This window comes from Bombyx mori, chromosome 7 (assembly GCF_030269925.1).
Source record: "Bombyx mori chromosome 7, ASM3026992v2".
Lineage (NCBI taxonomy): Eukaryota > Metazoa > Arthropoda > Insecta > Lepidoptera > Bombycidae > Bombyx > Bombyx mori.
The window spans coordinates 491,920-504,103 of record NC_085113.1 but is presented as its reverse complement, the minus strand read 5'-3'; the positions used below and the strand labels follow the sequence as shown (position 1 = coordinate 504,103).

At 37.2% G+C, this 12,184-nt stretch overlaps 1 protein-coding gene and 1 long non-coding RNA gene across 5 annotated transcripts in view; one reads left to right on the top strand and one right to left on the bottom strand.

Moving 5' to 3' along the window:
- LOC101741865 (uncharacterized) overlaps positions 1-9,060 on the bottom strand; it is a 13,351-nt gene extending 4,291 nt beyond the window's left edge. For 2 of the 4 annotated variants that reach the window (XM_038011963.2, XM_038011962.2), the window contains exon 1: positions 8,540-9,060. In XM_038011963.2, coding sequence (XP_037867891.1) covers positions 8,540-8,564 — 25 coding nt within the window. In that variant the 5' untranslated portion in view covers positions 8,565-9,060. Of the gene's footprint in view, positions 1-7,500; positions 7,590-7,661 lie in introns of those variants that run through there. The other 2 variants (XM_062669308.1, XM_062669309.1) reach the window with 2 other exon arrangements.
- On the top strand, positions 8,928-12,184 carry LOC110386910 (uncharacterized). The gene is made up of 3 exons (XR_002431917.3): positions 8,928-9,160; positions 11,103-11,327; positions 11,987-12,184. It is a non-coding gene; the product is annotated as an uncharacterized LOC110386910 (long non-coding RNA).

Sequence of the window (12,184 nt, the reverse complement as noted above, 5' to 3'; positions counted from 1 at the left end):
ACATACATACTTTATATTTTAATAAATAGCGATAGCCTGCCCTTCCCGAACCCCACTAATCAACTAAGGCTAAAGCTTATCTTACTTGTTTACAACAAATCTCTAAGTGGAACTTACCAATTTTATTATATTATTTTTAGTGTATTTTATTTGTTGTTAGAACATTAAAAAAACAAAAAAACATTACAATTCTAATCTTTAAATTATTTGATAAGCCTTTGAAAAACAAAAAAAAACTATTTTTTATTATTGCAGTTAACTCAAGTAACTAACATATCCATAATATATTGGCCATCTGTGGCGGCATTTGTGAATTTTCTGAGAGCATTGAGTTGCGAAATGGGCGCCGAGCGTTCCATCTAGTCCCTCTTGAGATATTTCGGGCGTTGTATTCGTATGCTCTCATTTCTGTATATTGTCTTACCATGTTTAGTATTTGGATTTAATTACGAAATCGGACACTGTATTTCTTGCGTAGTAGTAATACAGGCGATGTCAGGGTAGGTCACGGCTGACATAAAATTGTCACTAGAATCAATAGATACCACAGGCTGTGGTCTAGAAAGAGACGAAGTCAGGTAGGCAGGAGAGTTGGACAAGAAATAGAACTTCGTGCGACATCTTTGAATCATGCTGTATAGACTTTTATCATGACAAATTATCTGATGTCCATAATAATAGAAACATTTCACACGTAACCAAAAGAATTGCGTGTGTTATGTGGCTGGCGTCGTGCCAGATGCCAGGTCACCATTCAGAGGAATTGGGTTAATGTCTGATTATAAACAAAAATGTTTGGACGCTTTAAGGAAACGTAGTAAAAAAAACTAGCAAAATAGTGCACAAATGAGCTGCCTTTCAATTGTACTATGTATTATACATTTCAATTTCAATCATGACGTGCATTTGTTATCGAAATACGCCACAGCAGACTGATCTCGTCTCACGGCAGGCAGCATTACGTGCGCGTTCAATCAAAGGTATGCAAGCGCTTTCTCAAAGTTAGTAATGACAGCTACTTAATAATGCTACCGAACTCTAACAAGAGCGTAAGAAGACTTCATGTAACACTGTTCTACTAAGCTACTGTAATCATTCACTTGCAGAGCCTCAGAGATGTTCTGTGACACGTCATTAGAAATATTTTAAAATTCAAACCTTAAAATATGATTTTTTTTTCTTTCTCTTTCTTTTTTCTACCTAAGCTGATAGCCTTGAGAGGCTATTTCAGCGTAACCTTAACTAGTAGGTGAGCTCACGGGGCTCAAACCGGAGTGATGCTAACACTGACCTTAGGAAGACCAGTGCTTCGCAAAATCTACCACCGGATTGGAAACGCGACTCACTGAGAAGATCCGGCGAAAAACTCAGTGTGCTGTGTCTATGGGTTAATTCGCTCGTCGAGCCCTTCGTCGCAAGCGACGGGTTCGACGAGGACGCTGACCGGATATGACGTTAATAAAGGTCATCCGACTTCATAATACTAACGAAAGTTTCAGTATTTAAGATTCTCGGACTTAGTCTTTGTCCTGGCTGCCTTACTTCACGGCAATAATGCAACGTTTAAAGCAAATCAAACCAAATACAATCCAAAACATCCAGTAAGTGAAAGTGAAAATAGTTTTCAACTGTAAATCTAACCTTCTGCTCTTGGAGTAAGATTTACAATTGAATACTAAGACGTAAACATTAGTGAATGTCAAATGCGTGTTATAGAACACGCAAATACAGCTCGTGTTTTGTTGTTCGATTGATTAAAACAAAAAAGAAACACGCTACATGTGAACAGTGAAACTTGAATAATAATTTATAAACAGCTTACATTTAATATAGGTTTTTAAAATCTCTAGGAATATCAATGATCGAAAGAGCCAGTACCTAAGTCTATATAATTAAAGGTTCTCGCATGTTAATTGGAGATACGTCAAATCCCCTGTTTCTACTCGACATACTTATATTAACCATTCAGCATTAGCTCTCAAATACTCTGTATTATTGCTGTATGCGTCTCTGCCAAAAGGAATAATAAGTAGCGAAAACTAATTTGATTACCGAACAATAAAACATCAAAAAGTCCTCACACACTTTTATTTGGCAATAATGGGACGCAGATGGAAAATACACTAAAGCTAGAACTACACTGGATCAACCAGCGGATAAATTTTATCATTACTCGACAAAAATACGAAATAGCATTAATATTCTGGGGTTATCATGAATCTTGGAGTTATTAAAACATTTTAATAACCTATATAATAATCAATTATTTTTTTAATTCATTTTTACTAATAACTGATTTTGTAGTCATTACAAAGCGTTCACCTTTAATGTGCTCTTTTAAATTTCAAGGAATTTCAGAGATGTGGTTTTAGATAAGTCATATTTATGCGTATGCCTGAATAATATCTTTTCTCCTGAACGTCAAACGTCAACTCTCTGATTCCTCAAGATACAGAAGAAGATTAGCTGGTTTTTAAGTCGTATGTAATACGGATGCGTTCCCCTAATGTAGTTCTAACTTTACGACGAGAGCCCACGGCCTAAAAACTAGTGATTAATATGTAATGAGCGAACATTATAAGGGAATCATAATGGTTATACTTATAAGGTATAATGTTGAGATGAATTCTTGCCTATGAATCATCGTGTGTAGGATTCGTATCGCTTTTGTTATATGATAATTTTTATTAATAATTGTCAGTACATATTAAGTAGATAGTTAACAATGACAGATGGTATCAGACGTCCCTATACTAATTATTATACGCGTGTAGGATCACCCATTCCCGATCCTGCGGACAGAATGGAAAGCAGTCGACGTCGCCCAAAACACGTCATCTCGGATCCTCCCGATCCACTAACGGTGCTTCTAGGTACTTCAAGCACCGGTCACCGTTCTCGTCGAACCCGTCGCTTGCGACGAAGGGCTCGACGAGTAAATTAACTCCCAGACACAGCCCACTGAGTTTCTCGCCGGATCTTCTCAGTGGGTCGCGTTTCCGATCCGGTGGTAGATTCTGCGAAGCACGACTCTTGCTAGGGTTCGTGTTAGCAACGTCATCAGGTTTGAGCCCCGTGAGCTCACCTACAAACGTTAGGGTTACGCTGAAATAGCCTCTCAAGGCGCTCAGCTTAGGTAGGAAAAAAAAACAAAAAAAATGTAGGATCACCAGTAAATAGCACTGTGTATATGGCGCGTCTGAAAGTTGCGAAGTTATTAAAAAATACTTGTGTTTTATTCTTTCCACTATCGTCAAATTTTTTATATGTTTCCGCGAACGTAGGCTAGACTGAAATAATTAATAACAAAATACTGAATCCAATTATCTTCTTAACTAACCGTTGTTTAAATGCATGCAACCTCTTCTTTTATAATAATGCTTGAGTCATTTAATAAGTATAATTCTTGTCATATTTATATCGAATAAATTTAACTATGAGTATAACTCTGACTGTGTTGTTTTTGACAGCGACATTAAGAATAAAAACGCGGCTGCCCAAAATTTACCAGAATAGGTACTCAATACACAGAAAATTCCTAAGTTTTCCTTTCATCCTTTTGTATTGTCCGGTTCCACAGCGAACCGACAAATTTAATTAAGCACACAACTAAAAAGTCTGATTAAATCTTATCATCTAGTTGCATTATCAGTGTGATTTATTTCCAGAACGTTCCACCTCAATATGCTAGTTACCACCACTGAGGCCATATCCACTGGCGACATTACACTAGATGGGTGGACGAGCTCACAGCCCACCTGGTGTTAAGTGGTTACTGGAGCCCATAGACATCTACAACGTAAATGCGCCACCCACCTTGAGATATAAGTTCTAAGGTCTCAGTATAGTTACAACGGCTGCCCCACCCTTCAAACCGAAACGCATTACTGCTTCACGGCAGAAATAGGCGTGGTGGTGGTACCTACCTGTGCGGACTCCCAAGAGGTCCTCCCATCAGTAAAAGTTTCTGAAAGTTTTTTTTATTGTATCATAGAGGTAAATGTGCTCACAAAGTTAGTACCTAGTTTATTGTTTTATAGGCTTCACGAATTAATCCCTTATATCCTGTACAAAATGTAATGTAATGCGAACCAATGATTCTCAATTTTTTTCGCCGTATATATTATTGCCAATATCTTCAACAGAGTAATAACCTTCTTAAATGCAATTCTCGACCGCAAATAATTTTATATTTAGTCATACCAAGATGTCGGCTCCCAAATCGATGGTATAAAATTGGAAAAGTAAACGAAATATGAAAAATTATGTCGAACAAACAGTTCCAAAAGTTTTTAAGCTGCGACAAACACTAAATAATTTGGTAAGAGCAAATTTTGAAAACAAAATGTGATAACTGACATCGGCTGGATGCGTTTTGTTTGAACAACGGTGCGAATAGGGCTGACCGTGGATAAATCAGTATATTTTATTCTTTGAAAAACACGTGCATAGGCGAATTCGATAGGCGACAGTGGGTATCTAAAGTATTTGTCGCATGTAAAGTAACCCCACTTTATAATCTGTTCTATTCCCTATTTCACATAATTTTAGACCCACACGGACAGAAGGAAGCGCCCTAGTCGTTTCTGTCAAAAGTCAACTTTAATTCACTTGGATAAGGGTTAAATTAGCGGAAGTATACCTATGATTTCAAATGACTACTTCCAATAAACACTGTCACGTCCTGTATACCAGATATACTTTTGAATTAGTTTTTAGTTTTAAGAGAAAATGAAAAAAAAACAATTTGCACCGAGTGAAATAACACACTTTTCTGACAACCCTAAAACGATGAATCAGAGAGCCAGTTGACACTCCGTATTTGTTATTCAGGAGGCTGTCACCACCGGGTAATGAACTAAGTAAACAGTTTGATGAGTCGAACACACATGACACCGATAATTTTTTTTTCTGCGTTGCTTAACTTTTTATTAGATTGTTAAAAAATATATATTTCTAAATCCACTGAATGTGCTTTAACTAGGTATATTAATTTTGTAAATAGAGAAAAGGATTAATTGCGTTTGGCTTAAATTGAGCCAATACTTTAGCAAATTCATGACGTGACATGTTTTAATATTCAACTACCTAGTGTCTTTTAATAACATATAAGATGTTATTAATGATTTGAATTAAATTATTTAATAAATAATAGATTAAAAAAAAATAAAAAATACGCTTTTGTTATCTAACTAAAAAATAGAGAATAAATTTTAATAAATTTGAATTAAAAATAGTGTAAGAAAAAATGATGTTATTGCAAAAAATGCGTGGGATGCTTTTCAGGATATTATCAAAATAACCCATCTACTCATATCTGTTCATAAAATATTTATAGCTGCTGATACCATGCATTTTTAATAATACAAATTTTATTAAATTTTCTATTTTTTAGTTGGATTTTCTATAAAAGCGTATTTTGTAAGTTTTTTAAACTATTTATTTATTTTTCATTTTTTAGTTAAATTTAAATTTTGTCTAAATTTTTTTTAATATTAAATTGTCACCGATTCGTACCAAAATTAGAGTTAATCCGACATTTTAAAGGGGGTCAAAATGATGTTCAAGGATTCCGTTACATACTAACATACATACCTACGTCTGAAGCTAATAAAAGGGTATTAAAATAGATGGCAATTTCTAAGCAATATTATTGCAGTGGGAGAAATGTACCAACAGTAAGTACTATTCGTTTTCCTGAGCGGTTCTCTTATCAGTAAGTACAGCACACCGCGATACTAGCTGGCGGTCTAAATAGCTAACAGAATTTACTCATCAACACTGCAAATGTATAAGTTTTAATAGTCTAGATATGTTTCATGGTGTATATATGTGTATAATGTATTTGCCCAGTCTCCAGGTTGCGCAATTGATATCCCTAATGTTATGATATCTTTTTAAATCAGTTACGAAGCATGGCGCAATTGGACTCAAGTCGCTGTAAAAACCTAGCACATGACAAGAATTTTTCTAAACTTTCGTTTTTTTTTTGTTTCCTACCTATGCTGATAGCCTTGAGAGGCTATATCAGCTTACCCTAACGTGTGTAATTGAGCTTAGGGGGCTCAAACCGGAGAGTTGCTAACACTGACCCTAGCAAGAGCAGTGCTTCGCAGAATCTACCACCGAATCGGAAACGCGACCCACTGAGAAGATCCGGCGAGAAACTCAGTGGGCTGTGTCTGTGGGATCATGAACACGAATGTCTTTTGATATGATGATTTCAACAAAAACATTTGATGGTATATTTATGTTTGCCTGCGAGAATGTTCCCTCAAGTAATCAGATTTATGTTTTTAAAGGTTGTTCTTAACGTAGCTAATCCATTGTTTATTGTTCAATGAATTTGATGAATCAAATTACCTAGAGAGAGTTCAATTTTAACTCACATTTTTATGCTAAGCACAGTTATTTTAGCAAATTAATATAACTTTTTATGAATTGTAGTTTTTTGTCAGTAAAATAAATGTAGAGTCGATCTAGTATTGCAGTTTCGAAGACTATATCTATGTATATCTTCTTTATAATCTTAGGATATAACGTATTTAATAGTATAAATAAATGGAAAAAAAACCTCTAGAATCCATTAATTAATTCAATTTGATACAAAGTCAAAAGAATTTGGATTTGATAGACAGAGCTTAGAGTCGGTTACAATAGACCACGCGAGAACGATAATGTTATCTATCTTACCTAGCATCTACTCCTTCTTATTTTTACCTATTAATCGTTAAGAGCGATTTTTTTTAAGATTGATGTTACCATTGTTATGCTATGTGATATGCTATTGGATCCAACCTTTCTGGCATATCTTCCTTAAAAACCTCTTGCCTTCAACCCGAAGGAGCATAGAAATTAGCTAATAAAATTAGTAGAAGTTAGCGAATAAGGTTATGAAGCTTCTTCATTGGACAGATTATCTAGAATTATGAGCTTGAGGTGGTCTAGGTCACATATCAGACTATCAATCAGCTGCTTATATTATTGTTCAGAAAAAATACAAATTATTTAAAATTTAATTGAATATAGAAGTGTGAGTTCATTTGAAGTAAGTACTTTGTCCGTTTCACTGGTAAATATGACATAGTATATGACCTCAATTGTGCATACGTCCGGCTATTTATTAGTGAGTGATGATTCATTGATGCTCACCGATACAGGGGAGACAGGGACACGCGTTTTGTAGTAAATAATATATGTGGGCTGAAAAACGTAGCTAAATTTCATTAGCGTTGTCTAAACGGTTTTTGGTTTTCTTTTCAGTATTCATGAAGTCTCAACTGATTTTATTTTTTATAGCTTAGATTGGCAGACGAGCTCACGGCCCACCTGGTGTTGAGTGGTTACCGGAGCCCATAGACATCTACAACGTAAATGCCGCCATCCATCTTGAGACATGAGTTCTAAGGTCTTACTTTTAACAGTCCAACTGTTGCCCGCCCTTCAAACCGAAACGTAATACTGCTTCACGGCAGAAATAGGCAGGGTGGCGGTATTTACCCGAGTGGAACCACAAGAGGTCCCACCACCAGTCAGTTTGCTTGCAAAAAGATGTTTGCATCGTTAAAACATCTCAGTGACCAGGGGAACTGAAAAAGATTTGAGACGATTGTAACAGAGAAATTGGCGGCTTTTTTTTAGAATTGTTTCGTCCGATTCACAGACCTCTGCTGAATATGACATTGACTTCATTACGTAAGTCATCTTTTGGGGTCGTAAAAAACAACGAACTAACCGCAGATTATACACGAACAATGTGATTAGCCACATATGACGTCATGTGTTGTTACTCGCGTTTGCTTTTACGTAAATAACGAAGAATAACCGTAAGTAGTTATGGAATTTGTTTGGTTATTTAATATTGTTTTTTATCTCTGACTTTATCGCGCCTGCTAAGTAAAATTGGTACGCTGCGTGTCCACTACAAAAAATTGAATGAGATTAACGTGCATTGTTTGTTTTGGAGACGAAAACATTTTCAGTTTAATGAATAATTTATAATCTCATACAGTAAACATACCCAAAGTACAAACACGAATTAATAAAATACAAAATTTATTAGTATATTATTTCTTAGGAGCACGATTTGATATAAAGAGCGTCTTGATATATTATTACGATAAGGTAACGTACGCGCTTTGCCCTACATTGATAACTAGGATCTTATTACTGACACTCACTTATAAATAGTACGCCCGCGTTACACACTGCACTATCCTAAAATCCGTGCCACTCTGTAACGTTGCTGTCCATCCAACAAGTGGGACACTATGGTGGTAGGTCCCATGGTCAATGCCCAGGCGCCACAAATTGTTTCGTAAACAATCTTATCAATTAGGAAAACATTGTAGAAACATAAACATTCACTTATATAACACAAACGAGTTAATTAACGTGAAATATTTGGTTACAGCACGCTAACGACCAATAATTAACACAAAACCAGCCGCTTAATCAACCGTTAACGATAGAACTCTCATCGATAGAGCGAGAAACCGAATCGAAGGCAAGTAAATTATCGGAACATGCAAATAATCACCTCCTTCGGGCAACATGTGTGACATCCAAGTCCGTTTGATAGATCACTGTAAACACGAATGGTTCATTGACAAACGCGCGTACGCAGCAGGGGCGGCGCTCGCGTGCCGACTGCAGTGGTGCACGCGACGCGTTATCAGAGCGGGGCGCTGCGTGCGGCTGCGTGCGGTCGTGTGCGGCCGCGTGCGGTCGTGTGCGGCTGTGTGCGGCTGTGTGCGGCCGCGTGCTGCGCGGAGGACGACCGAAACGCTCTAATCTAAATACAGACAACGGACGCGGCCCCGACCAAAATCGCTCGTATTACTTTCGGTTTCCATACGGCCTAAATTTAGAGGGCGCTCGCTACAGAAATAAAAACGGTTTTTTTACGTGTTTTTTTAGTCGGGAACAGTGAACGTTTCGCACCGTCTGGTGGTGTGCCAGCGGCGAGCGCTCGCGAAACCCGAGATACGTGCCATATTTGGCAAACGTTGGCGCGCGATCACAAACGGTTTTGGATATTTAGTTTCGACGGGTCGGGCGCGCGCGGGTCGCTCCGCCCGTGCGCTAATTTCAGCCCCTTCCTTCTCGCTACACGACACGAGTCTCCGTTACCTGCCTCAGCTAAACACTGCCATTTATGGTACGATCGTTTAGGATCGATTTTCCTAATAAACATATAAATCTTCAATCTAACTCAATTTCACTGACCTACATCAAACTAAAGTGGAACTCGTTCAGCTTGTACACTTAATTACCGAACTAGGGATGTATTGTATCGATATAGGGTATTTATTTTGGATTCCGCTTATGGTAAATGTTTACACTGATTTGGGATTTTTTTTTTTCTTTTCCACTTATGCCTTGAGAGGCTATTTCAGCTTCGCCCTAGCATGTAAGTGAGCTCACGGGGCTTAAACCGAAGTGTTGCTAATACTGACCCTGGCAAGAGCAGTGCTTCGCAGAAAGACGAAGAAACTCAGTGGGCTGTGACTATGCGGTGGGTAGTGCAGTCCCAGTAGGTCTACTGAAGAATGATATTATGATGTTATTAAGCATCACGTTACTGTTCTTAGTTTACGATTACTCACAGCTGTGAATAAAGCTATAAACCCATATTTTGATTAGTCAGTGTATTCGCGAATCTCGGGCGCGGTTTCTGAAACTTTAATTATTTATTTGGCGTATATTACGTAATACTATTCTGTCTGTTTCTGCCGCGAACCAATCGTACGTTTTAATTTAAGCGTTGGGCCGCAATTATAAAATACTATTATGAGTTCGTTTATTATGTCTCAATATCGTGGCGATGTTTGTGTTCTGATGACCTTGCGCAAAGGATCTTGAGGTCGTCCGTCCTCGGTCATTATTTAATTAAAAAAATATTTAATAGTTACTTTAATTCGTAATTATAACTAATCTCAGGAAGCTGTAACTATACTTTTTTTTATTGCCCTTGTAGGTAGACGAGCACACGGCCCACCTGATGGTGAGTGGTTACCATCGCCCATGGACCTCAGCAATGCCAGGGGTAGAGCCAAGCCGCTGCCTACCACTTGAGACTTTAAAACTTATATCTCAAGGTGTGTGGCGCATTTACATTGTAGATGTCTATGGGCTCCAGTAACCACTTATCTCCAGGTGGGCTGTGAGCTCGTCCACACACCTAAGCCATAAACAAAAACTTCTAAAAAAACATTCTTATAAATAAAAATAAAATTATAGAAATTTATATAAAGTTTGAGAGCCTCTGAATTAATCAATTTTAGATCCACTTTTGTTCTCATACGTCGCAGTGTCGATGTTTAATTTTATACGTATCCAATTATCGTTAACACGAGTTTGTCCTTATATAGAACATCATTCACTTGTCATGACTGCCATATAATTTGTTAACCAATTCAAAGATATTGATCAAAGACGCTAATGTGAAAAATATGTTTTTTTTTGTGCTTTTGTTTATTTTATAATTACAGCAAAAAATTAAGCAGATTCTTTTAAATTTAATTCTCATTCGATTAGAAGAGTATTGAGGTAGGTTCGATTTTGTTGATGAGTTGGTGGTACAGACTTGCAGACGTTGCGTCACCAAGCGAATTTTATTAAGAAGTTTATCTCATTGTCCAAGTGTTCACCGGAGTCGGTATCAAACATAATATGAATTATTACAATTATTATCTATATATTATGAATACGTGAAGCAAAAACTTTGTATCCGTTTTTACGAAAATCGCCTGGACGGAGGAGTATGAAATTTCCCACGCTTATAGAGAATATAGAGAAGCAGTGCTAATATTTTTTTAAATAATGCATAAAAAATACATTAAGCCAATAAAGAAAACATGTATTTGACACACGCACGCATTTATACTATTTTGTTTATTGTTAAAGTCTGTGGTCAAGTTGAAACCAGATTAATATTGATTATTATTTAATATTATTTGTTTACAGTGTAGCCTTAACGAAATCTGTGATTATAGAAGTCTTTGTACTTATAATTTAAGTTAATAATTATAGTCGAATTTCGACTACCGGGCGACCACTAGTCATAACAATTACTTTATGTATTAAAATATTCTTCACAGACGTTTTGGAATGGTCGTGTCAGTACCACCGACCTGGAACGCAGTTTCAGTATTAAGAAGATGCCACAACGGCTTGCACTTGTAACGGGCAGCTGTCATAGAATACAAGATATTTGATAGATGCCTGAATCTCGCTAACGACATTTCCGAGATCAGCTCGCGTATTTAAAATTTTCAAACAACAGTATTTAGACCGTCGGTCTATCAAGCAACTACACCCGATTGGTAAAATATCTCTTTGTCGTATCGTCCCAACACTTTTCCAATATACGTAACAGCATCCGACAATAGCATTGTAACACACAATTTTTAAATTAGTTTATGAGATAAGCACCAATAGAACTAGAACAGGTCTGCCTTTTTTTTATTGCTGAGATGGGTGGATGAGCTCACAGCCCACCTGGTATTAAGCGTTTACTGGAGCCCATAGACATCTACAACGTAAATGCGCCATCCACCTTGAGATGTAAGGTCTCAATATAGTTACAACGGCTGCCCCACCCTTCAAGCCGAAACGCATTACTGCTTCACGACAGAAATAGGCAGGGCGGTGGTACCTACCCGTGCGCACTCGTAAGAGGTCCTACCACCAGTATACTGATTACTAACCAAAGATCCATTCAGTACTGCATTCATTCCACACGACGCACAATTTCAAACATGGATATTACAATGTAATTTTCAACATCTGCCTCGAATTGTGTAGGCGAAAGAGCGATGATGTTGTGTAACAACTGTCCCACCCTCTAAACCGGAAGAAGTTGTTGATTTGCTGCAGAAACATGTAGTTCAATTAGCACTCATTTGAATTCACAAAGACTACAAGAACAAGGACATAACGGTGAATTTACCAGATTATATTTATTTTAAATTTATGTTTATAGGTTACCGTTACGGATAGATAGAGGGGATCATAGCAGCAACAGCGCATTTGATGGTAACCAGTGGCGCTCAAGATAGCTTCATGGCAATTGCAGCACGTAATATTTATTGGGTCTATGAGTGGTCATTATTTTAAGATTCTAGCTACCGATTTGTGCTATTTCTAGTATGAACAATGACGATTAAAGCTTTGGGAATAT